A 26,899-nucleotide genomic window follows, 5' to 3' on the forward strand; every position below is an offset into this window, starting at 1 on the left:
ATCCTTAGCCAGAACTCTCTCCCCTGCAAGGTAAACATTGTTTAATTGGTAACCCAAAGATGACGAAAACTCCAGGACTTTCAGGATGCAACTTTTTTCCACTTTCACTTCCGGCCCAAATTTTCCTAGGATAGTTGCTAAGTCACGTCTGACTCTTTTGTGAACCCATGGACTGTAGCCCACCAGGCTCCTCTGTCCCAACGGATTTCCCAGGCAAGAATAATGGAGTGGGTTACCATTTCCTTCTCTGGGGAAGCTTCCCAACACAGGGATGGAACACGCCTCCCATGCATTAGCAGGCAGATTCTTCTCCAATGAGCCACCAGGGAAGCCCTAGGATATTATTCTTATTGCTATCAATTTTATTGCCCGTTTCCATTCAGATGAACTTCAACATTAGCGATGTTGCAGGCAACATGGAGAACACAGCAGTAATTTAAAAAATTACTCTAGTATTTTGCCATCTGGCAGTTGGTTAAAAAGCAACCTCCTGGTAAGAGAACAACTAGCACTGCGCTAAACCTTCGCTCACGCGACTTCCTTTCAGCTTCGCGCTGACGTATGCAGACGTCACGACGTAATGCGTCGTGCAAACGTCGGCGAGCGGCGCTGTTCTCGGTTGTCTGGTCCCAGCAGCTAGATGTGGAGTGTTGCCTCCTCACGTGTTTTCCGCGGGTGGCCGAAGTGTGTTTGAATCTCGTCCGCCAGCTCTTAGCGAGGGGCAGTTTTGAAGAAAACGGAGCCTGGGGTGATGGCGCCATTGCGTCCCGGGACCTTCTCCTGACGCCTCGGTTGCGCAGGGGAATGTGGACGCTTGCAGGTCAGGGTTGGTGGCGCGGACGCGCGCTCGCGGCCTGGGTCACCGAGGCGGCGCGTAAGGGGCTACTTTGGCCTCACCTCGCGCCGGCCCGGGGGACTGCAGCCGAGGCCAGGGCTCCGGACCGGTGCTACAGCTCTGCAGACCGCAAGGTGACCGCCTTGAGTCTCTTGTCATTCACGTTTTAAGCCTAGGGAGGGTGTTCCTGTTGAATTTGTGAGGGCTTCTTAGTACTGACTAGTGAATGCAGGTTGCACTGTTGTGAGGGAGACAGGGCTCGGAGCGCGGGGGTGCGCTTCGGTTTCGGACTCCAGTGCTCAGCAGTGTGACCTTGGACAAGTCGTGTCCTCCCTTTCCTCATTGGTAATATCAGGATCTTTGTTTATGCGAGGGATTGTTCTCTGTATTTAGTTTTAAAAGCGTATCGAGGAAGCTACTAGTTCCATTTTCTTGCGACTTTTTAGCCACGTGACCTAGGCAAGTTACCTGACCTTTCTCTCTTTCTTCATTTGTTGAATGAGATGCTTATAAAAAAAAAAAAAAAAACGTTGAGTGGCTGTCAGACTTGCGCGAAGTGAGGCATAGAACTTTTAGTTCAATACCGAGAATCTAAGAAGTGCTGGGTATGCCTTAACTTCTCTTTATTATTTCGTCTTAACTCAGCTAGAGCAGACGCGTGCTCATTCTGTCCCTGTGGTTGGAGGAGGTGGGGCTTTTTGCTCCTCAGTCACGACGGACTCTGCGGTCCCACGGACTGTAGCCCGCCAGCTTTTCTGTCCACGGAATTTTCCTGGCAAGAATCCTGGAGTAGGTTGCCATTTCCTACTCCACGGGATCTTGCTGAACAAGGCATGGAAACCGCGTTTCTTGTGTCTCTTACACTGGCAGGATTCTTTACCACTGGCGCCACCTGGGAAGCTTCAGCGACCCTAAAACTATACTTCGTTGTAACTGTGAAGAGAAACAGTTTAGGCAGTAAAATAAAGTACTTGAATGAAAGTTATGAGTAACTGGAGAAAGAAAAAGACTGTAATTATTCAGTTTTACTCTTTTCTAAAATGCCTGTAGAATGGATTTATGTTGCAATTGTAAGACTAAAAACGGTGCAGTGGATGGAAAAATCACAGGGCAGACAATTCAGGTTTAGATTTTTGCAGAATATCTTTCAGGTATAATTGCACTTGTATTGAAGCGCTTACTGGGGAAAAAAAAAGGAAACAACTTCATGAAAATTTTGTATTTCGTAGTTTCACTTTTTTTTTTTTTGCTCATTATGAGATATAAATTTGATTGGAAAAATGAAACGTTCTGGGTCCAAAAAAAATCTGCAACTGAAAATCACAAAATTTTAAAGTATTTTAAAGATTTAAGTGAAAAGTGAGCCTTTTTTCCTGATAATATAATTTTTTCCCCTTCTCTCTCCAGAGAAGTTGTTGTTAAGTAATAAAGTCATCTAAATTAAACTTTTGAAGGCTCTATTAGCACAAATTTTTAAGTAGACCTGACTCTGTTGATTAAATATGTCATGGGGGCAAAAAAAAGATTTTTTTTCTTTCAGCTTCTCTGTAGCTTTGTTTATTTCAAGAAATTTTGTTAGACCAGGTGCTCTAAGGCTGTAGAGGAGTTCTAGGTATCTTGTGTTCTCCATTTGTGAAAATACATTCAGCTCCTCATCGGCCTTTGAAATGGTGAAAATATTATAAGGGACTTTTATTTAGCCATATGGTCTGTATATGGTCATATAGCCTTTGTCAGTGAAACTAATGTATTTGATGGGCCCTGTTGTTATCCATGGAGAAGGCGATGGCACCCCACTCCAGTACTCTTGCCTGGAAAATCCTATGGAGGGAGGAGCCTGGTAGGCTGCAGTCCATGGGGCCGAGAAAGTCAGACAGGACTGAGCGACTTCACTTTCACTTTTCACTTTCATGCATTGGAGAAGGAAATGGCAACCCACTCCAGTGTTCTTGCCTGGAGAATCCCAGGGACGGGGGAGCCTGGTGAGCTGCCGTCTGTGGGGTCTCACAGAGTTGGACACAACTGAAGCGACTTAGCAGCAGCAGCAGTTGTTATCCATTGCTTGTAATATGACTTTAACCATACATCTCTTTACTGTCAGAGAAATAATACAAATAGTATGAATGCTTTAAATAAAGTTGTTTTAGGAAGACTAAAAGTATTATTTAGTGTACTTGTTTTATATTGTAGACAATTTATACTCATAAATGTAATATTTCCCTCCCCTTTTCTAGGAAAAAATTGATATGTCTTGTTTTCCTGTTGAAAACATTAGAAATTTCAGTATCATTGCACATGTGGATCATGGCAAAAGTACTTTAGCAGACAGGCTCCTGGAACTAACAGGTATTTTCATTTTATAGTCTGCACCTAATTAATGGCAATGAGTGGTTGATAGTTACTTTTACTAGCATACTTTGACTATGTTTTTTTAAAAAATTTTGGTTTTAAGTTTATATGCAGTATTGTCTGTTTTTAAAAGCTTATAGAAATATCAATACACATTTCTATTTTTAGGGGCAATTGATAAAACAAAAAATAATAAACAAGTTCTTGATAAATTGCAAGTGGAACGAGAAAGAGGAATCACTGTTAAAGCACAGACAGCATCTCTCTTCTATAACTATGAAGGACAGCAGTACCTTTTAAATCTTATCGATACACCGGTAAGTTTTATATCAATTTTGTCTCTGTTGTTAAAGTCAGCTTTGTATTAATAGTGCAAACAAATCCTTTTTTTCAGTTTTTAAATTGAACATTAAACACTTCACTTTGCTTTTTTTCCCCCCTCTGTGTTCTTAGATTAGTGAAATTATTTCACAAAAACAGGCTAAAAAGAAGCTTAATTACTTTTTATTCAGTGGAGTCAGTAGATTTGCCAAAATGCCTCTGTGTAAGAAACATTTAAACTCTTAACATTTAGAGGTTTTAATATTTTTTGTTTCTCAGGGTCATGTTGATTTTAGTTATGAAGTATCCAGGTCACTCTCTGCTTGCCAAGGTGTTTTACTTGTGGTTGATGCAAATGAGGTAGGTACATTTAATTTTATATGATGTGATATGCTATTTCGTTGTTCCAAGATTTTTCTTAAGATGTTTGGAAATAGAATTTTTGTGTTTGAAGAAAGTAAGAATTATTTTATTATTTAACCAAAATTATGTTTTGGTCCTGTTAATTTTAAGTTTTACTACACTAAAATGGCCTGTGAAATTGACTAATTCATCCTTTAAAATTTTTAAGCTGATCAGAGGAATTGTTCAAAAGATTTTTGAAGTATGTCATATATACATCTTACCAACCCACCCCCCCCCGCCCCCAGTTTTAAGCACTTCTTAATCTGTGATGTCAGTTTTTAGCAGAACTAGAAAATCTGTCTTTGATGTCATTTTGGGTGTTTTTAAGGTAATAATTTGAGAAGTGCTACATTTAAAGAAACATGTCAATAATATTACCAAGTTCTCTGTTGTGAACATAATCATGAAAACATACTGAGATGAAAGTATAAGAGCCATGATATACTATTTATAGTAAGCTTTTGACATACTTCAATTTTCATGGACTTTTCATTCAAAACCCAAAGATTTTTTTGTTGTGTTAAATCCTCCCTAATCCTGTCAAGGACAGTCAATCTCTACCTTAACATCCATATACTTGGCTTCATAAAATATATCTCATAGTTCTTTAGGAGGCTTCAAGGTCCTTAAGGATCCATGTATTACTGCTTTGTTCACAAAGCTTAACACAGTACCCTCTAAAAAATGTTTCTAGAACTGAAAGGAATTTTCACAGGGAATGATCCAGATGCATGGAAGTATAGATACCATAGTTTGCCTTGTACCTTTGCTTTTGATGAAGATGTGTGGAATGGTCTTGAATTTCAGCTTTTGTGATGGATAATAGAATGATTATCTTAGTGTCTTGTGTCTTCTTCTTGTCTGCTTTTCTTTATAGGGTATTCAAGCCCAAACGGTAGCGAACTTCTTTCTTGCCTTTGAAGCACAGCTATCAATAATTCCAGTTATAAACAAGGTAATTTGTTAGCGCAACAGTGCTATTATTTTACTTTCTAAGGGTAAATTTACTGTATGAGTATCACTTGTACTACTTTTTATATGAGAATCTTCAGGTATTTATTAAATGGAATTGACTATTGAACATCATGGAAGTTAAGGATGCACAACCCCTGTGCAGTCAAAAATCTGCATGTAACTTTTGATTTCACACAGTTAACTACTAATATCCTCTTATTGACTACAGTCTTACCAATAACTTAAACAGTCTGTTAACACATACTTTGTATATTATATGTACTGTATATAGTGTTCTTACAATAAGACAGAGAAAATGCTAATCAAATCATAAAGAGGAGAAAATACATTTACAGTACTCTGTTTATCAATACCCTGAGTTTACATCATCTTTTATAAGGTGAATCATCTCTTGGTACTTACATCAGTATTGTCTTATGTGATGACAAAACACCATAGATGTTATATGTATTACTGACACTAAACGTCAACAATTAAAAGATAACGTGAAAAGGAACTTCATATTTATTTACAGGTAAATGATTGATGCATTGATAACAATGAAGCAGAAATATTGCTTTATGCTATGACATTATGTGATTGCTTCATGGTAACCTAGTGTATACACTAAGGAAAGATTCATTAAAGTTTTTATAGCGTACAATATTATAGTCATATTCATAACAGTATTGGAAACATTGTTACAGTAAAAAATGTTTATTTGTAATTATAGGCTGATATGCAGTTTCTCTAATTATGAGAGTCATACTATACAGTAATGTAATTCTTTGAAAGCAAAGTTATAAAACAGAAAGCCAATACATTATTAATTTTATGTTAAATATCACTTATGCCTTTGTTAGGGATAAGCTATCCACCTCAATACAAGTCTTGCACCTGGTATTCTACAAGTGTAGTTTTACATATTTATTGAAAAAAATCTGCATGTAAGTGGACCCATGCAGTTGAAACTCCTTGTTATTCCAGGTCAGTTGTATACTGGGATTTCTTTGAATTGCATACGATAAAAGTTCAACTCAAACTCCTCTACCCTGGCATGTAATTGAGAAGATAGTCTCCCTGAATTACATGGAGCGATGGGGGGCTGTTTCTGTAGGGAAGGGCAGGACAGGCCAAATAGTCTGTTAAACTAAACTGTAGAGGACATTATGAAGTAGGATGAAACAGTGTAACACAGGACGCTTAACAGTTAAGTGCTAAACTGAGAACAGTGTTGATAAAGCTTAACTTTTATATTTTAAAATTAATAAATCAAGAATCTTAATTAAAAATTTGCATTGCATTCAGTTTTATTTTTTGATATTGAAGATAGGTTTAAAGGAAGCAAAGAAAGACAGTTTGTTGTTATAAGTTATATATAACACATAAAATCAGTGTACATGATGTTGTTATTGATCTCTTTGGCTCTGAGTAGCTAATGACCTCAATTTCTTACTTGCTTTGCTGTCTGCCTTCTAATTTCAGTGGTCATGAGCATTAAAATTTTATTACTTTTTTGTCATTATTTTTCTCTTAATACTTTTGAAAATAAAATTGTTAAGGGGTCAGTTAGTTCAAAAGCAAGTATGCATCTATCTCCAAATATTAATATGTAATACATTTTAATTTCATTATATTAAGACATGGTGATTTTTTTCTTTTAAGATAGATCTGAAGAATGCTGATCCTGAAAGGGTTGAAAAACAAATTGAAAAGGTGTTTGATATTCCAGGTGACGAATGTATTAAGGTAAATTTTTTTTTTAGAAGACTTGATTTTACTTTCCAAAATCTCAGGTTATTGGCTTAAGTAAAATTTCATAGTATTTGATAGCACATCATTATTATATTGTGTAATTATAATATTACAGTTTTACAAAGTTCTTTTTACTGATATTTCATTTGATCTTTACCAAAAATCCTTACCACATGGTTAGGACAGATAGAAATTTCTCATGATACAGTTGAAAGGACGAAAACTGAAAGATTTTATCACTTTACGATTATAAATCTAGTTAGCTAATGTGCCAGGACTAAAATGTAGGTCTTTTGTAACTCTTTGTTATATTATTTCTTATATGCCATTTTGCCTCTATGTAAATGTTCTCCTTGAAGAGTAGGGTCAGACTAATTTCAAGTCATTGTAGATATCATTCTTAGAACTATATTTAATGTAAATCAAAGTTGATAATATTTTAAATTAAGATTTTTAAATTTACCTTTTAAATGATAGTTGAGTGTTAAATCAGTTCAGCTCAGACACTTAGTCGTGTCCAACTCTGCAACCCCACGGACTGCAGCACACCAGCCTTCCCTGTCCATCACCAACTCCCAGAGCTTGCTCCAGCTCACATCCATTGAGTCAGTGATGCCATCCAGCCATCTTATCCTCTCTCATCCCCTTGTCCTCCTGCCTTCAATCTTTCCCAGCATAAGGGTCTTTTCCAATGAGTCAGTTCTTCGTATCATGTGGCCAAAGTATTGGAGTTTCAGCTTCAGCATCAGTCCTTCCAATGAATATCCAGTACTGCTTTCCTTTAAGATTGACTGGTATGATTTCCTTGCAGTTCAAGGGACTCCCAAGAGTCTTCTCTAACACTACAGTTCAAAATATCAATTCTTTGGCGCTCAGCTTTCTTTATAGTTCAACTCTCACATACATACTTGACTACTGGAAAAGCCATAGCTTTGACTAGACGGACCTTTGTTGGCAAAGTAACGTCTCTGCTTTTTAATATGCTGTCTAGGTTGGTCATAGCTTTTCTTCCAAGGAGCAAGCATCTTTTAATTTCATGGCTGCAGTCACCATCTGCGGTGATTGTTAAATAGCCCTAGCTAAACTGTGCTATTCTACATGCTTGTGTAGTAAGTATATCAGAGTAATAATGTTTAGCTTTTATTTTCAAGCTTGTTTAATTTTTAAAAAAGCAAGTTTCAGCTGATGAAGTGGATTTTTTGCTTATTTTTTAAACTTTAACACATTGGTTGATTATATACAACTTGGAAAAAGCAATAGTTTTTTTTCTTTGGATACATACATAGAATTTAATGTTTTTTATTATGAAGAGGGACCTCATTGTAAGGCACTCCTGAAATTATGGTATCATGACTGGAATTATGTTAAAGTATATTTAGCTGAAAATTCATTCATACACTTAATTTGGTGTGCCAGCTAGGGATGCAGCAGTGAACAGTACAGGCAAGACATCTGTCTCGTTTTTATATTCTACTTGGGGAGGCACTCATTAAATAAAAAAAGAAGGAAGTATAGTAATTAGTGAGTGAGACCAATGTTTTCAAGGAACATTCAACAGAGTGTATTGTTCCAGGTAGAATTACCATACCTAACAATGAAAAAAAGTCTTTTTCTTAGAGAAGAGCTATGATGCAGAGTAACTTAGGGAATTTTTCTCTGATGAACTGAGACTTGAAGAAAAAAAGAATGGGGAGAAATAATTTCCGAAAGAGCAAAGAGCAAGTGTAAAGGCTTGGAATGTTTGGGAAGGTTTGACATGTTTAAGGAACAGAAAGAAGGCAAGTTAGATGAGATGGCTTTGTAGGGAAAGGCAGGGGTCAAGTTATTCTGGGATTCTTGCTGTGCTAAAGAGTTTGAAAACTTTAAGATAATGAAAGGATTATAAAGCAAGAGAGGAAAACTGATCATTCAGAGAATGGATTAGAAAAGGGTAAGAAAAGATACAGGGAAACCAGTTTGCAGTAGTAGTCCAGGGGCAAAATGGTGGTTGCTAAGTATGTGATGCAGATATTTTAATAAGTGGCCAAATTTGATGTGTGTTTTGTGGACATGGTAGATTTTGCTGGTGTGTTATGTGTTCAGGTCAGTCGTTCACTTCTGTCTGACTCTATGGGACCCCATGGACTGCAGCACACCAGGCCTCCACGTTCTTCACCAACTCCCGGAGTTTACCCAAACTCATGTTCATTGAGTTGGTGATGCCATCCAACCATCTCATCGTCTGTCGTCCCCTTCTCCTCCTGCCTTCAATCCTTCCCAGCATCAGGGTCTTTTCCCAGTGAGTCAATTCTTTGCATCAGGAGGCCACAGTATTAGAGTTTCAGCTTCAACATCAGTCCTTCCAATGAACAGTCAGGACTGATCTCCTTTAGGATGGACTGGTTGGATCTCCTTGCAGTCCAAGGGACTCTCAAGAGTTTTCTCCAACACCACAGTTCAAAAGCATCGATTCTTTGGGGCTCAGCTTTCTTTATAGTTCAACTCTCACACCCATACATGACCACTGGAAAAACCATAGCCTTGACTAGACAGACCTTTGTTGGCAAAGTAATTAATGTCTGCTTTTTAATATGCTGTCTAGGTTGGTCATAACTTTCCTTCCAAGGAGCATGTGTCTTTTAATTTCATGGCTGCAGTCACCATCTGCAGTGATTTTGGAGCCCCAAAAATAAAGTCTGCCACTGTTTCCAGTGTTTCCCCATCTATTTACCATTAAGTGATGGGACCATATACCATAATCTTAGTTTTCTGAATGTTGAGCTTTAAGCCAACTTTTTCACTCTCCTCTCTCACTTTCATCAAGAGGCTCTTTAGTTCTTCTTCACTTTCTGCCATAAGGGTGGTGTCATTTGCATAACTGAGGTTATTGATACTTCTCCTGGCAATCTTGATTCCAGCTTGTGCTTCCTCCAGCCCAGCGTTTCTCATGATGTACTCTGCATATAAGTTAAGTAAGCAGGGTGACAATATATAGCCTTGACATACTCCTTTTCCTATTTAGAACCAGTCTGTTGTTCCATGTCCAGTTCTAACTATTGCTTCCTGACCTGCATACAGACTTCTCAAGAGGCAGGCCAGGTGGTCTGGTATTCCCATCTATTTTAGAATTTCCCACTTTTTATTGCGATCCACACAGTCAAAGGCTTTGGCATAGTCAATAAAGCAAAAGCAGATATTTTTCTGGAACTCTCTTGCTTTTTTGATGATCCAGCGGATGTTGACAGTTTGATTTCTGGTTCCTCTACCTTTTCTAAATCTAGCTTCATGATTCACGTACTGTTGAAGCCTGGCTTGGAAAATTTTGAGCGTTACTTTATTAGCGTGTGAGATGAGTGCAATTGTGTGGTAGTATGAACATTCTTTGGCATTGCCTTTCTTTGGGATTGGAATGAAAACTGACCTTTTCCAGTCCTGTGGCCACTGCTGAGTTTTCCAAATTTGCTGGCATATTGAGTGCAGCACTTTCAAGCATCATCTTTCAGGATTTGAAATGGCTCAACTGGAATTCCATCACCTCCACTAGCTTTGTTTGTAGTGATGCTTCCTCAGGCCCACTTGACTTCACATTCCAGGATGTCTGGCTCTAGGTGAGTGATCGCACCATCATGATTATCTGGGTCGTGAAGATTTTTTTTGTACAATTCTGTGTGTTCTTGCCACCTCTTTTTAATCTTCTGCTTCTGTTAGATCCATACCATTCTGTCCTTTATTGAGCCCATCTTTGTATGAAACGTTCCCTTGATATCTCTTGTTTTCTTAAAGAGATCTCCAGTCTTTCCCATTCTATTGTTTTCCTCTATTTTCTTGCACTGATCATTGAGGAAGGCATTCTTATATGTGTAAGGATGTGAAATAAAGAATCATGATGAGTTTGGGTTTGAGCAACTGGTTGAATACTGGTAATCTGTTAATGCAGAGAGGACTTGGGGAGGAACAGATAGTGGGAAAATTAAAAGCTCTGTTTTGCACATAGTGTGTTTGAAATGTCTAATAGACATCCAAGTAGGATATTACATAAATCTACACAATTCTGGCATTTGTGGAGAGGGCTGAGTCAGAGATGTTTAAGTCATAGCGTGTATGTGGCATTGATGCCATGGGAATGGATGCCATTTCCTAGGGAGAAAATGTAAGTAGAAAAGAGATCCTAGAAACCATTCTACATTATTCTCAATTTGTAGAGTGTTATGAATAAGAATTTGAGAAGGATTAGAGAGGATTCAGAAGATGAGGGTGTGAGGATTGAGTTTTCAGAGAGGTGGGAAAACAAATTGTAGCAGGAGAGAAGGCAAAGAGGTTGTGGATATAGTGCAGATGGATTTGTATATTTGAATAAAGGAGTTTTTGATGTCTTCTATTTCCTTGAATGAAGTAAGAGGCAACGTTATCAAATGAGAGTGAATTGGCCACAGGGAAAGTGTGTAGATTGAAAAGGAAGGTGGTGTGAATTATCTTAGTTAGTGTTAATGTGAATTTAGTAAAGGATGTGTCCTTGGACAGCCAGCAAGTCTTAACTGCATATTGAGATCGGTGTCATGAACTTACAGAAACCAACCAAACCAGTTACTTGACTGTTCTCTAGTAATGTTGAGCTGCTCTGATTATAAGCATAGAAAAGGCAAATAGTCGGATGTAGTTGCAGTTAAGGTTTTATTAATACCAAGGGCTTATGATAGAGAATAGAAAGTAGTTGAATGGAATGAGTACAAATAGTGGGCTCTTGGGGTCTCAGCTGGGAAAAGAGGCAGGGGGCTAAATAGATAATGAAAAAAAAGTCCATTCAATAAATTAGAAAATGTGATCTTAAAGGATTGTTGTACCACTCCAGTACTCTTGCCTGGAAAATCCCATGGACGGAGGAGCCTGGTAGACTGCAGTCCATGGGGTTGCTAAGAGTCGGACATGACTGAGCGACTTCACTTTCACTTTTCACTTTCATACACTGGAGAAGGAAATGGCAACCCACTCCAGTGTTCTTGCCTGGAAAATCCCAGGGATGGGGGAGCCTGGTGGGCTGCCGTCTGTGGGGTCACACAGAGTTGGACACGACTGAAGTGACTTAGCAGTAGCAGCAGAGTCTAAAGCATCATTCTTATTAGGAAGTAGTTTTTTGCCTCTCAGGAAACATTTGGCAATGTCTGAAGACCTTTTTTGTTGTCACACTGGGGAATAGGTGCTACTGGCATCTTGTGAGCGGATGAGAATCCATGGATACTGTTATGCATCTTGCAGTGAGCACATAGAACAGCCCCTCCAAACAGAGTTATCCAGGTCAGAGTGTCCTTAGTGCTGTGTTGAGAAACTCTGATCTAGAGGGACTTTGAAGGGCAAGAGGAAGAATTCAGGGAACTGAGTTTGAATAAAGATTTCAAAGATAGTTCAATTATTGGTAATGGCAAAGGTGAGTCAGATGAGCATGTTTTGAGTGTTTTGGCTGCCTTTTCAGTGTAAGAACAGTAGTGGTACTATACCTTACAGTTAGCCTTAGCTGTATGCCATCCACATATATTGTTTATTCACACAGCAGCCTTGAGGTTTATGTAAAATATGAATAATCACTTTATTTGTTGATGAAGAACTTGAAGCTTGAAGAAAACATGTATTGGCTAAAGTCATGTATTACTCGTAGAGTCATAATTATAACCCAGATATTTTGAACTCTTAGTCCAGTGCTCTTTCAGTACCACAATCAGAATGCTTTTGTAGAGAAATCAGAGAATCATCTAACCATAATCTAGAGAATCACCTAACTGTAATGGAAGGGCAGTTGTCAATAGATAATATGGTGTGTGCTTCCTTTTACCAAGCTTTTCAAGCAAATTGATGACTTTTCGAGTTGTTTCTTTTTTCTAATCATATGCTCAGTCACAGGATAGAAAAGTAAAGTCCTAAGTGTTTGTTTCATATACGTATTTTCAGATTTCTGCTAAACTTGGAACGAATGTGGAAAGTGTTCTTGATGCAGTCATCAAAAGGATACCCTTGTAAGTATTCTGCTGCTCTTTGTATACTATTTGTTTATCTTTAATAGTAAAAGTCCATCAGTTTGATCTGTTATTTTAATTTACTTGTTATGACAAATATACTCTTCGTGGTCAGTGAGAATACATTTTTAATTTATATCTAGTAACACATAGAAGGCAAATACAGATAGAAAAAAAAAGATAATAAGGATCTCTTAATTATTGTAACAGACTTGAATACATTGGTAATTATTGTTTTTGTTTTAATCCTGAACAAATATATTTCATCCATTTCATAAATAGTTTAAAAATGGTTACTTAAAATGTATTTAGGGTTTTCCTGGTGGCTCAGATGGTAAAGAATCTGCTGCAGTGCAGGAGACCTAGCTTCCATCCCTGGGTCAGGAAGATCCCCAGGAGAAGGAAATGGCTACCCACTCCAGCATTCTTGCCTGGAGAATTCAATGGACAGAGGAGCCTGATGAGCTATAGTCCATGGGGTTGCAGAGTTGGACATAAATGAGCAACTAACACTAACAAAATGTATTTAAAACTCAAGGGTGAATTAAAATGAATATAAATATAGGCATTATACCTTACAGAAAGGTCCTTTTATTTGTGCTGTCAGTTAATGTTTCTCAAGTATTAGAGTAAATTAAGCGTAATATTTGAATTAGGCATTTTGTTAAGATTTTATTATTTAATTTTAAATTATTAGTATTTGTTCTTTACTTATTTTTAATAGTCCTAAAGCCCATTGCAGAAATCCCCTGAGAGCTTTGGTATTTGACTCCACCTTTGACCAGTATAGGGGTGTGATTGCCAATGTAGCATTATTTGATGGAGTGGTTTCGAAAGGAGATAAAATTGTATCTGCACACACTCAAAAGACATATGAAGTTAATGAAGTAGGAGTTCTGAATCCTAATGAGCAGCCAACTCATAAACTGTAAGTAATCTGCATTAGTAATTAAAAGACACTTGGTATGTGTTTCTGTTGCTGATTTTCTTAATTTGGTGTGCTCAGGATGTTCCTAATTTGGTAACTTAGGAAAAAAACAAAAAACAAAACTTGATTGTTTAATGCAGCTATGTAGTGAATGCTCTTTCAGAATCTCATGGGTGAGGGACAGTAGGAATTTGATGTGTTTTTAATTCTTTTTGGCCATAACTGATTTTATTTTCTAGTTGCGACTGGGTCCAACATTGATGTATTTGATTTGACAGTGAAAGAGAGAGTTCTCTCATGCATATTCATACTTGGTATCAATCTTTGATATTTAAATTTTTTGTAGTTAGATTTTCAGCATAGAATAGTGAAGAAAATTCAGTAATTATTTTGTTTAGTGCGGAATTCATGGTAAAACTTTGATTAGAATTATGACATGAGATTAGCATAGTAGTGTACATTATTATAAAACTGAGTTCTGAGTTCACTTATAAAGTATTTATTGAGTGCCTATTCCATCAGTACTCTAGATACAAATAACATTGATTACCTTGGGCACATAGTTTTCTAAGGTCTTTATTTCCTCATTTGTCAAATTTAAGATTGAAGCAGGTCTCACTTTATAGCTTAATGCTGTATGTCTAAAACTACCACTATTTTGTCATTTTTTATGTAATTGAAAGTCATAAGGTTTATTGTAATTTTACTCAACTATTTGTAAAGTTTGTATTCTTATTTACTTAAGTATAGTCAATCATTACAGTATCACATTAATTCAGGTATACAGCATTGTGATTCAGTATTTTTATAGATTATACATCATAAAAAGTTATTACAGATAATAGCTATAATTCCCTGTGCTATACAAAGTCTGTCTATATTCTGTCATATATATTCATCATTATTGCATCTTCAGTACAATTTTTGTATTTCATCCTAAATGGAAATTATCATATAGGAAATTTGCTTTAAAAAAAAAATAAAGCTAAAACTCTGAAATCTTTGGATTTGCTGTTTTCCTGCAAGAGGCACATCAAATAGGTATCAGATTTGTAGAGAGTTCACATTTTTATTTGCTAGGTTAAAAACATTGTTTTTGCTTTTTCTTCCTTTTTTAAAGGACATTTGTAATATAATTCACTACTAAATATCACAAGGAGTGTTTTATGTTTCTGTGTCTATCAGTTTCACTATTGTTTTATATGCAGAGATGGGCAGTCATGAAGAAGGTCCCTAGGCTTGTGTTGCAGAGGTCCTCGGTCATGGATTGTAAGACTTGGAATGTTCTTTTGCTGACAGTTCTTAGAGCTGAGAATTAGAGAATTAACTAGAATGCAGCATCTAGTTTCAGCCTGGTGAGGTTTTGTTTGGAAAGTACAATCATTTCTTGGAGAAGTAGAGCTAATTGTGAGTATGCACATGAAACATTAAAATAGTAAATATTTCCATGTAATAATTTTATTTAGATATGCAGGACAGGTGGGCTATCTGATTGCTGGGATGAAAGATGTCACTGAAGCACAAATAGGAGATACATTATATTTACATAAACAGCCAGTGGAACCCTTGCCTGGGTTTAAATCAGCGAAGCCAATGGTATTTGCAGGTGAGGAGCTCACATATTCAAAGGATAAGGGCCAATTTATTCTAAGCTGAAATAATAATTATTAGGAATACTCACTTTAAATAATCAATTCCTGTTTAAATAACAGCTACTGTTTAAAAAAAATTTTTGTATGATATTTATATACCAGTTAATTATATATGGATGATACAACTTTATATGGGAGATCATTTCCTCCTAAATTTAAGGACTTCTTAAAAAAATAGCCTCTTGAAACAAGCCCTCTGATAAATTAGAGGAGCACAGTAATATGCATTTCCTTCTTGTTTCACTAGGGAGTAGGTCATTATATTTGAAATACTCTTTCTACATAGGGTGTTTTCATTACTAATTATCAGTGGACATTTACTGAATGCCTTCCCTTTAGCTGGCCTTTCTTTAATACTGTACTATTGTACTAGTGTCGACATAGCAGAGAAGAGTGTCACCTCATGTATATATAACTCCAGAACCTGTTACTTCTGTGTGATATTACAGACATTTGAAAAAGGAAGACCTGATTGAAGGTTATCAGATTACTCTGTGCTGGGTATCCAGTCATTGTTTTCTCCCTTTTGTATCTCATTGGGAATTACAAATATTAATTTGTAATTAATATTAATGCCCCTATTAAGACAAAGTCAGTCAGTCATTTAGAGTTTGAAGGACTTAAGTGGTGAGGACTTGGGTTTGATGTGAAAGAGAAACGGATGAATCAGTTTTTGTTTTTATTTCTTCCTGTTATTTATCTGCTAATGGGATTTTTCTTTGTGGTTGTGGGATATCTTGCACTTTTGTTTCTTAAAATAAAGATGATGTATTTTCTTGATAGGTGTAATTCCCATTGTTCTTTTTTGTTTTCCCTATACTATTTGCAAATGCAAAAACATCACTTTGAATATGAATCTAGTGGTAAATTCAAAGTTTATGAAACTTGCAAAATACTTTGAAGCCAATTTAATTTAATGGTCATAGTTTTCTTAGCAAACCAATATTTTGGTCAGTCAAATACAGAAAGTAATTTAAAAGCTAACTGATTAATTTTGAACTTTGCAGCAATGCATATTAGGTTTTCTGGGCAGAGTGTCACATGTAATAATTAGAAATCATTGTGTCCCCAGGAATGTACCCTGTAGACCAATCTGAATATAATAACCTGAAGAGTGCTATAGAAAAACTGACACTAAATGATTCCAGTGTGGTGGTTCATCGGGATAGTAGCCTTGCTCTAGGTGCTGGCTGGAGGTGAGATTCAATTATGTTGTAGGATTCCATTTTTATTGAAAAATAAAGTTTAAATGGCTTACTGGTCTTGACCATTTCTGAAGATCAGTTCATATTAGTGTAAAATGAACTAAAACATGTCTGTTTCTCACTGTGGATGCTTATTGTATGGATCAGTTTTATAGCTACTTTAAATAGAATCCCAATGGAAGATTTTATTTTATTTAATGAATTTATGCTAGGTTTTAATTATGATGTGAATTGATTGAATGACTTTTGATTCCACCCCTCCCCCACAAAATAGTAATATCAAATCAAAGAAAATAGAGCCCATGGGACATAAACATTTTGGAGTCTGGCTTTTTCTCCCTCAGGTTAGGATTTCTTGGACTTTTGCACATGGAAGTTTTCAACCAGCGACTAGAACAAGAATATAATGCTTCTGTTATTTTGACAACCCCTACTGTTCCATATAAGGCTGTTCTTTCATCAGCAAAATTGATAAAGGTACTGTTGTGAGCTAGCATACATAAGAAAACTAAATAAATGTATTGTGTGTATGTATATGTAGAATATGAGAAACATTTTAGTATACCAGTAGCTGACTAGCTATTAAAACTAAATATTTCTTGATTAGTAGTAATAAAAGTTGAATTATCTTATGATGGACAAGTTTCTTCAGAACTAATGATGCATATTTTTCTTAACCTGATGAAATCTCCACATTATCAATACTAGTCTGTTACTAAGAGTAAAAAGTAGAATTAGTTCTGAAAATACTGTTCTAAATTCAGCACAAAAAATAAGAGTGTGATTTTGGGCATAAGTAATTCATCTTATGATTAGTAAAGCATTCTTTCCTATATGGTTGCGGGAAATTTTAGATTTCAGGTTAACAGTAGAAACAATATTGTATTCAATCTAAGTTACAATATATTTGTTTTAAACAAATATTAACTTTGGCATCTGTAAATATTTTCCAACAAAATTAAGTTAGGAAACTAATTACAGTGACATACATGGGACAGATTGAAATGTATTCTTATATCATATTCTAAGTGGTGTATAAAATGATTTTAGTAAATATCAATAATCAGAATATATTAATAATTGTTATTAAATATTATTTTAGAGAGTTTTTCTCTTTTTAATCTAAAGTGTGTTAAAATAATATTCTAACCTTTAGGAATTCTTTTGTTTTTTATTAATTCCAACACATTCAATAACACAAATTCTAACCTATGTTGGTAGAAAATTTAAAAACATGGTAACTACTAAGATTTCTTTTTAACTATTGATGACTTTTCTTATTTTTTAGGAATACAGAGAAAAGGAGATTACAATCATCAATCCTGCACAGTTCCCTGATAAGTCAAAAGTAACAGAATATTTGGAGCCAGTTGTTTTGGGCACCATTATCACACCAGATGAATATACTGGGAAAATAATGATGCTTTGCCAGGTATAAATGTAATACAGTTTGATATAAAAGTACATTTTAGTCCTCTCAAACAGTGGTACCCAGCTTAGGTTTTGAATGGTTTCTGTCTCTATGGAGCCTGTCGAACAAAAGAAATTTTCATAAAGATCTTTATATATTTATCTGTTTAGATATACATACATATAATTACTGTATTTTGACTTTTAAATAAGAAAACAGAGCCAGAATTTTTGATCATCTTGAATTTATATTTTAGCTTAAAGCAAAGAAATTTGATGCTTTTTTTCATCTTGAGTAGCTAAAAATATAGTTTCTTTTCACCTTTTTTGACTATTTGAAATTGGGTATTATTTGAAAGATAATTACAATACTTTAGAGACCTTTGATTGAAAGGTATTCCTCATTTTGCTTTAGTTCTTGACACATTGTAATAAACAATTTAATCCACAAATTTGATATAATCATAGTCATCAGAAAGTACATATTTAAAATATTCTGACACGTATTGGAAAGAACTCTCAAGTGATGACTAGTGAACTTGAATTTTTATTGTCTTGTACCAAAAAATATGTAACTTTAGTTGCTTAATTTCTCTGGATCTAAATTTCTTTTATTTGTAAAATAAGAAATCAGAACTTGACTCCACCTGGAGCTAATTTGATTTATTCTTAAGTGAAATATTGTATAATTAAAAAAGAGACTTATTTGATTAAAAACAAAAGATTAAAGTTTTGATAGGAAGTATATTATAATTGAAATACAAAATGATTCTCCCTGTATTATAAATATTTGTCAGCTGTTTTTACTGGACCATTAAAGATTCCTTCATTTTGCCCACTCTTAAAAGTTGATAATTGACATCTGTCTATATTTATTAAATAAATCATTATGTGAATTATTCAAGCCATTTTTTCCTTCCCTTTTCAGGCTCGAAGAGCAGTTCAGAAGAATATGATGTATATTGATCAAAATAGAGTAATGCTTAAATATCTCTTCCCTTTGAATGAAATTGTGGTGGATTTTTATGATTCTTTGAAATCTCTGTCTTCAGGATATGCTAGGTAAAAATTTAATGGGAAACTCAAATATCTGGACAGTTTTTTTTTTAAGTATTGACCAGCAGGTGTTTACTGATATTCCACTTACTTAATCTTGGTGATCTAGTGACAGAAATTTTAGTGCCCTCTTCATAAGAAGAGATGTACTCTCTTGTAAGTTGATTAAAAATTGCATGTTATTTGAAAAAGCTACTGTGACCTAAGTGGCACTTTTAAAATGTATTTGAATGTTAAGTAATCCTAGGAGTATCTGTGTACATTTGGAAAATAGAAGTAATTGTTTAGAGAAATGCTACGTGTGTCCCTATATTTGTGAACACTTCAATAACTTGGTCTTCCTAGGACTAAGTAGTCTGCATCATGAAACCCATTATCTTATCCCATAAAAGTACATGGAGGCATAGCCTGTTAAAGGAAGAGTGTAGCATTGTGGGGGTGTTTTTTGTTAGGGCAAATAACTAGATGCCCTTACTGTCCTAAAATCTTACATTCAGTTCAGTTCAGTCACTCAGTCGTGTCCAACTCTTTGTGACCCCATGAATCACAGCACACCAGGCCTCCCTGTCCATCACCAACTCCCAGAGTTCACCCAGACTCACGTCCATCGAGTCAGTGATGCCATCCAGCCATCTCATCCTCTGTCGTCCCCTTCTCCTCCTGCCCCCAATCCCTCCCAGCATCAGAGTCTTTTCCAGTGAGTCAACTCTTCGCATGAGATGGTCAAAGTACTGGAGTTTCAGCTTTAGCATCATTCCTTCCAAAGAAATCCCAGGGCTGATCTCCTTCAGAATGGACTGGCTGGATCTCCTTGCAGTCCAAGGGACTCTCAAGAGTCTTCTCTAACACCACAGTTCAAAAGCATCAATTCTTTGGCGCTCAGCTTTCTTCAGTCCAACTCTTTGGACTTTCTTCAGTCCAACTCTCACATCTATACATGACCACTGGAAAAACTGTAGCCCTGACTAGACGGACCTTTGTTGGCAAAGTAATGTCTCTGCTTTTCAATCTTACATTACTGGATAGCATATACTAGGATATAAAGGAAATATATAATGGGGAAGTTGACAGAAAAGTGAATGTTCACATCTGGTAAAACATATGCATACATGAATGTGCATGCATACTTAAAATTATAATTCAAAGAAAAATCCCAGCATTTTGAAGAATATGCTGCAGTGACCTGGACGTTTACTTTGTGAAATGAGCTTTTCAGTGAAGCGAGTCAGCATAACTCATGATACAAAGTTATTTTTTCTAATTGGTCACCCAATTTTTTTTTTATGTCTTCTTTCAGACAAGACCTTGAGTGAATAAGTAGCGATGTAATTTAAAATGAATCTAGGCAGCATATTGTTAAAGTTACTATAATTAAAAGGATAATTACTAAGTGTTTATAACAGTTAACAACAGTCTTTGAATTCTAGCTTGCATTTGGGTACCACTTTCTGAGTTAAGTGGTCTTAAAATCTTTTAGCTGGGAAACAACTTTCACATTGAGAGAACATGGCTTATTTTGAACTATTTAAAAATAATTCCAACTTCCAAAATTAAGTTGTCCTTATGTTCAGGAATACATGATATTTTTTCATATTCTAAAAAAATTGAAATTATAAAATTTGGGAGCACAGAAAATTTTAAAGCTGTAAACACAGTGAAAATCTCAGGATTAATTTTGCATAGTACTTAACATGGTACCTTTATGTAGTATATGATTAATGTTTATTGAAAAAAGAAAGGATCTGGGGAACACTTTAGGCAGTAGTCAGGTTTTAGAGACTATTAGTGTCACCTTGCGACCTTCCTGTTGAAAACCTTTCGAAGCTAAACATTTGCATTGTTTGTTTTAGAATTACGGCAGTAGGAATACACATCTTCTCATACATAACTGCAAAGACACGAGAGCATAATTGAAATTTTCTTTCTCATCAGACATTAGTTTTGTAAAACCTGTTTTGATTATTACTGTAAGCTTTGACCATATTGTTAGAAATAGTTGACACTTAATAAATGTTAATTGTGCTTAGGTAGGCTCTGTTCTTAACACTTTTTATGTTCTAGGTACATGTATTAACTCATCATCAAAAATGCTGTGAAGGTTTATACTAAAGAGCCATATATGAAATTCAGAAGTCTCATTTATTAATGGCTACTTAGCACTGCCCTAGCATTTATTTAACTTGTAATAGAAAACTTAACAGAAACCCAACTCATGAGTCTGAGACTGTATATACATTCACTAGTATATACATTGTCTACAGCCAGCCAGCTTCTAGGAAGGAACATTGGGAAGGTGACATTTCTTTCAATGATGTACTTTCCTAGCCTGGTTTAGCAGTTTTTTTTCCCCTTCCCTCAGTGGAGCATGTTGATTTTTGTACCTGATTTCATAAATGTAAAAAGATAAGGAAGTTTGTTCTTTACTGTGATCAGGTCGGCCCATTTATCTGAAATTTATATGTAATTTGTTTGAAAGTTAAATTTTTTGGGAGTGATACCAGAGGAGGTAGAAAAAACATATTTTGAAAAGAAAAAAAAATGTAATCTCTTGGGAAATATAGTGCTTATCTGTAACTTGGATATTTTTCTTTGTTAGTTTTGATTATGAAGATGCAGGCTACCAGACTGCAGAACTTGTAAAAATGGATATTCTACTGAATGGAAGTATTGTAGAAGAGCTAGTAACTGTTGTACACAAGTAAGTTGAATAGTAACTAATTACAGAATGTGAAAGTTGCTATTCTTTTTACTTTTTCATTTATTATTGCTCATTTTTATTTGACAGCTACATTTTGAAAATTAAAAGGTGTAATTAATTTCCATGTACTAGTTTTTCCTTCTTTTTCCATGCTTCTCTTACCAAACTGTTGACAAGAGAATAGAATTAAAATAGCCAAAAAGGATAGTGTTATGGAAGGAAATGTTTTCTTTACCATATAAAACAAAGTAAATGTTTTCTAAACTATGGTAGACTTAAATTGAGAAATAAAAGTTTTTTTTTTTAATTTCCATTTCAAGAAATAGTGGTTGGGTAAAATAAATTATGGAACACCCATATAATAACATTATTTTAAGCCATTAAAAGTATAATTGTAGAGCAGTATTTAGTGATGTAAAAATGTCTATTAAGTAAAAAGGTAGAATATATCACACTGTGATCCAAACTGTAAAAAACATAAATATGTATTCAGAAAAATAACTAAGTATGGATATATGTTTAAAAATATTCTAGAATGTTTAACAGTGGTATTCTGTGGGTGAGGGAAGGGCATTAAGAATGGTTTTTATTCTCTGTGTTTTTCTAGATTTTCTGTAAGAGATCATGTTATTTTTGCTGTCAGAGGTCACATATGATTCAGAGATTAAGTGGTGTTTATTAAAGAATCCACCTGCCAATGCAGGAGATGTAGGTTCAATCCCTGGGTTGGGAAGATCCCCTGGAGAAGGAAATGGGAACCCACTCCAGTATTCTTGCCTGGGAAGTTCCATGGACAGAGGAGCCTGGTGGGCTACAGTTCATGGGATCGCAGAGTTGGACACAATTTAGCTATTAAAAAACAACAACATGATAAACAAGTTCTACTTGTACCTCCTTAGTAACCTTTACATTGATTATGCATATTAACTAGAAAACTACTTTTATTTAGAATATATGAATAGCTGCATTTTTTTCTGTCTCAGAGACAAAGCATACTCTGTTGGCAAAGCCATATGTGAACGTCTCAAGGATTCTCTTCCTAGGCAGCTGTTTGAGATAGCAATTCAAGCTGCCCTTGGAAGTAAAATCATTGCAAGAGAAACGTGAGTTGAAATTCATTTTTGTTCCTTGGTTGGTTTTAGCAATGATATACATAAAAAATGAAAGAATATTAAAAAATTTAACATTGCTCTAAACTTTATTCCTACTTATAGAAATGTTAATCTCTTAATTCCACTAATTTAAGTGATGACTGTTACTTTGAATTACTTATATGACACTTTTGGGTGATAATTATTTACAGTTATTACTCTAATGTATATGGTTTAAGGAATTTTATTTCCACTCATTCAGTGACCCCACTCAATTTTCTGGTGAAGGAATTTCTGTAAAGTTTTATGGTTTATCTCTTCAAGTAGATTATAAACCAGTAGGAACTGGAATGAAAAATTAGGTTTTAGAGATATTCTTCCAAAAGAGAAAACTGAATTGATTTTTACTTGAAGCATTTAATATCACTTCCTTAGAGCTAGTCAGTGCATAGAGGGAAGGGAGGAAAGCTGATACCATGTTAGGCTTCAGGGGTTTGCAGCAGTCTTTGGATGAGTTGTGTGCAGGTATTTGCAATGAATTTCATTTCCTAATACTATTTTGTGTTAGTTATTTTGTGTTTCCTAAGTACTCAGATTAGGCAGAGTGGAGTTTATAATCAGGGAACTTTCAGGAAAATGCCATTTAAAATAGCAAATAATCATTCAAACATACGTGTGCTGAGGTAGAAAAAATCTTAAAGACTTTTATATCTTCATTTGGAATACAAAAAAAGTGGAGTTATTTTCAAAGTTTTGATCCTCCATATTTCTCAGATACATACATTATGGACATAGATTAGTTTATAGCTGCTTGAATGGCTATATTAAAATTATTTCATTCCCCCTGAAATGGGTTTTATAAAATATATTGTTCTTCATATTCCTAGTCACTCTTGACGCACATTTGATAGTCAGTGGTGAGATAATTGAGAAGGCAATAGCACCCCACTCCAGTACTCTTGCCTGGAAAATCCCATGGATGGAGGAGCCTGGTAGGCTGCAGTCCATGGGGTCGCTAGGAGTCGGACATGACTGAGTGACTTCACTTTCACTTTCATGCATTGGAAAATGAAATGGCAACCCACTCCAGTGTTCTTGCCTGGAGAATCCCAAGGACTGGGGAGCCTGGTGGGCCGCCGTCTATGGGGTTGCACAGAGTCAGACAGGACTGAAGCGACTTTGCAGCAGCAGCAGCAGCAGTGAGATAATAACCATTTTAGTATTTTTGAAAGTAGTAGAATTTTTAAATTGAACTAGAAATGCCCTTATATAAATTTTCACCATCAAGGTCACACCAGTTTTTATTTTGGCCTCTTTGAGACTATCCACAAACCTTTTTTTAAATTCTTAGTAAAATCTGTGTTGATTTTCATTTTGAATTGTCTATTTTATTCCAAATACATGAAATACAAGAGCATGTAAGCTATCTAATGATTTGTCTTTTGGCAATTTTACGTAAGTATAACCTGATCTTACTATCTTTAGTAAAGGGGGGATTGTTTTTGAAAATAAGTACTTTTAAATAGTATAATTGTGTACTTAAGGAAAATTTTCTCTTTTACAGTGTGAAAGCCTATAGGAAAAATGTTTTGGCAAAATGTGTATGTATCTACGTGTGTTCTTTATCTATTTTGTAAGTTTAAAATCAGAGAGGGTATAAATACCTTGGGTTTCCACTGTTGGTTTTTATAGTACTTTGTATCCCATCTATGTTTTCTTTTTAAATAGGTAAATGTCAGCTTGACTTTAATGATTGCATATTCATTTTGCTCACATTTCTTAAGTATTTTCCTATCTTATTTTTTAAAATTTCCTTATGTGCAACTACCTAAGAATGTTTTCATAACAGTTATGATCAGGATGTTTTGAGTTTTAAGGAAGAATCTGAAGACAATTACTGTCTTAAAATGGGAGCTAAAATTGAAATCCACCTCTCCTACATTAATTTGCGAAGTTTGCTGTTTCTTCTGTTAAAAAAGATTCTTAACTCAGTTATAATGAGAATTAAATGATAAATGCTTTTTCTAAATCTTTAACATTGGACTGACACATTTAAGCCTATGCAAGTTTCTGTATTAGACTACAGCTATATAATCCAAAATTTCAAGGCCTTGAATCAGTAAGGAGATTGATAGCTTTTCTTGACTTGCATAATATAGTATTGGGGTTCCTTGAGAATCATCTCCTTCAAAAACAAATAAAGCACTTATCATTCTTTGAGAAGATACTAATAGTAAATTTAGGATCTGCTAGGAAGGGTCTTAGAGGTAACTTTCCAAGTGTCTACTTCATGGATAATAACTATAAAGTTGTAATTGTATTGATATCTCTAATTAATTATAGGATTATTTTTCTATGGAGTGATTTGGACTTCAGTTTCTTAAAATGTTTTTCAGTATGGTGGTGATATTACCCGAAAAATGAAGCTTTTGAAGAGACAAGCAGAAGGAAAGAAAAAACTCAGGAAAGTTGGCAATGTTGAAGTTCCAAAAGATGCTTTTATAAAAGTTCTGAAAACACAATCTGATAAATAATTGGTGGGAAAATATAAGGAATTTTCATAAATTAAAAATTGTGTATCTTTTAATTTTCCTTAGTAATTATAACATGTTGAACACAACAGAAGGAAAATTATAAAATTTGCTTGTTACCTTCAAGGTTTTCAATTTTAAATAACCTCTTGGCTTTTCTTTGAAAGACAGTAATGGGTAGATAAGAACTTAGATTCTGAAGCCATATTGCATGGTTTCACATTTCTGTTCTACCACTCACTAGGCAAGGTGACCTTGACCAACTTACCCTTTCTTCATTTACTCTTTAGTAAAATCAGAATTATACTATTACTTCATAGGCTGTATTAAATAATATGTTTAAAATGTTCAGAAGACTACGTGACACATAGTCAATGTTAAGTGATTCTTACTAGTTTTCAAGCATATTCTTTACACTAAAAGGGCTCATATTTAAAGATTTGATCTCGTTCCAATCCCACAATAAGCTTGTTAGATGGATATATTTAGATGATATATATGAATCTGTTATTAAAGTCAAATAACATAGTATTTAGACCTGTGATCTAGTTTTTCATAAAATTTTTACAAATGTTATTTGGAAACCAGATAGTTTACATATATATAAAAATAAGGATATGAGCTGCCTTATTCTGAGAATTAAAATGCATTTATGTAAAGGGATAGATGTTTGATATTAATAGCATATTAATAGCAACTGTCATTAATGACAGTCTAATAATTATTGTCTAGATTTCATAATTGAAACTAATTGAGACTGACTGAAGCTTTAAATAACTTAGTTAAGGTCACATAGTCAGTAAATGGCTGTCTTACTTCAAAGCATATCTTCTTAGTAAATAAACAAGAGGGCATATTGTATTATAGTAAGATAATTTAGCCATTGATTTTTATCCTTTACTTTGAATGAATTGAATGAGGATAAGACTGTCAGTGATAAATTTTATACAAGGTTGTTATGAGATAATTATAAATTCAGATAGTGGCAACTTACTTAAAATTGTGAATAGAGGTTAAGTAACATGTGGCTTAGTCCTAGTTACATAGTCAACCATCTTCTTCTAGCTCTGGTAGATGAGATGGATTATGAGATCTCATGAGAGTATTATTTTAATATAATTTCTTAGATGTTCTGTCATACCATTATGGCCAGGGGAAAGTTAGAAGTTGGTACCTGGCACATAATATGTACTGTGTGTCTGCTATTTAACTTGTATGCTTACTGTAAAAGACCTTGATGCTGGGAAGGACAGGATGACATGGCTTCATGGCATCATCAACTCAGTGGACATGAGTTTGAGCAAACTCTGGGAGATAATAAAGGACAGGGAAGCCTGGCATGCTGCAGTCCATTGTGTCGCAGAGTCGGACACAACTGAGCAACTGAACAACAAAAATATTTGTACAGCTTGATACTTTTTTTTTTCCCTTTAACCTCTGACTTTTTAGGAAACAGTTTTAGTAGTAGTACAAAAAGTATTTTTCAGATTTTTTTTTAGCATACTCTTCTCTCCCCAGCCACTTTGATAAAACATGATTTAGAGTTGTGTATTCCCCCAGAGTAGCAGTCCCCAACCTTTTTGGCACCAGTGACAGGTTTCCTGGAAGATTTTTCCACTGCTGGGGGGTGACTTGTGGATGATTGAAGTGCATTACATTTTTAATAAAGTTTTATTTTTATTTATTATTATTTTTTTGGCTGTGTTGGGTCTTTGTTGCTGCATG

The 26,899-nt window shown here is 35.0% G+C and overlaps 2 protein-coding genes across 6 annotated transcripts in view; one reads left to right on the forward strand and one right to left on the reverse strand.

Annotated features, from left to right (window-relative positions):
* YIPF7 (Yip1 domain family member 7) overlaps positions 1-26,899 on the reverse strand; it is an 85,920-nt gene that overhangs the window by 50,973 nt on the left and 8,048 nt on the right. Inside the window, exon 1 of one of the 2 annotated variants that reach the window (XM_061420060.1) lies at positions 237-615. The exons of the other annotated variant lie outside the window; for it this stretch is intronic. Within the exon in view, the coding sequence (XP_061276044.1) occupies positions 237-289 (53 nt within the window). The 5' untranslated portion in view covers positions 290-615. Of the gene's footprint in view, positions 1-236; positions 616-26,899 lie in introns of those variants that run through there. 2 annotated transcript variants of the gene reach the window in all.
* Positions 553-26,861, forward strand: GUF1 (GTP binding elongation factor GUF1). Of its 4 annotated transcripts, XM_061420047.1 has the most exons (17): positions 553-969; positions 3,070-3,181; positions 3,353-3,501; positions 3,785-3,865; positions 4,788-4,865; positions 6,530-6,613; positions 12,539-12,603; positions 13,328-13,531; positions 14,998-15,137; positions 16,256-16,379; positions 16,733-16,865; positions 17,677-17,820; positions 18,727-18,860; positions 21,451-21,552; positions 22,536-22,655; positions 24,208-24,244; positions 25,040-26,861. In XM_061420047.1, the coding sequence occupies exons 1-17, from the start codon at positions 562-564 to the stop codon at positions 25,175-25,177; spliced, it is 2,253 nt and encodes a 750-aa protein (XP_061276031.1). In that variant the 5' UTR covers positions 553-561; the 3' UTR covers positions 25,178-26,861. The 4 variants fall into 4 exon arrangements, with proteins under 4 accessions (XP_061276031.1, XP_061276033.1, XP_061276032.1 ...); XM_061420048.1 differs by lacking the exon at positions 13,328-13,531 and having other exon boundaries at positions 622-969; XM_061420049.1 differs by lacking the exons at positions 24,208-24,244; positions 25,040-26,861 and having other exon boundaries at positions 22,502-22,582.

This window comes from Bos javanicus, chromosome 6 (genome assembly GCF_032452875.1).
Source record: "Bos javanicus breed banteng chromosome 6, ARS-OSU_banteng_1.0, whole genome shotgun sequence".
Classification (NCBI taxonomy): domain Eukaryota; kingdom Metazoa; phylum Chordata; class Mammalia; order Artiodactyla; family Bovidae; genus Bos; species Bos javanicus.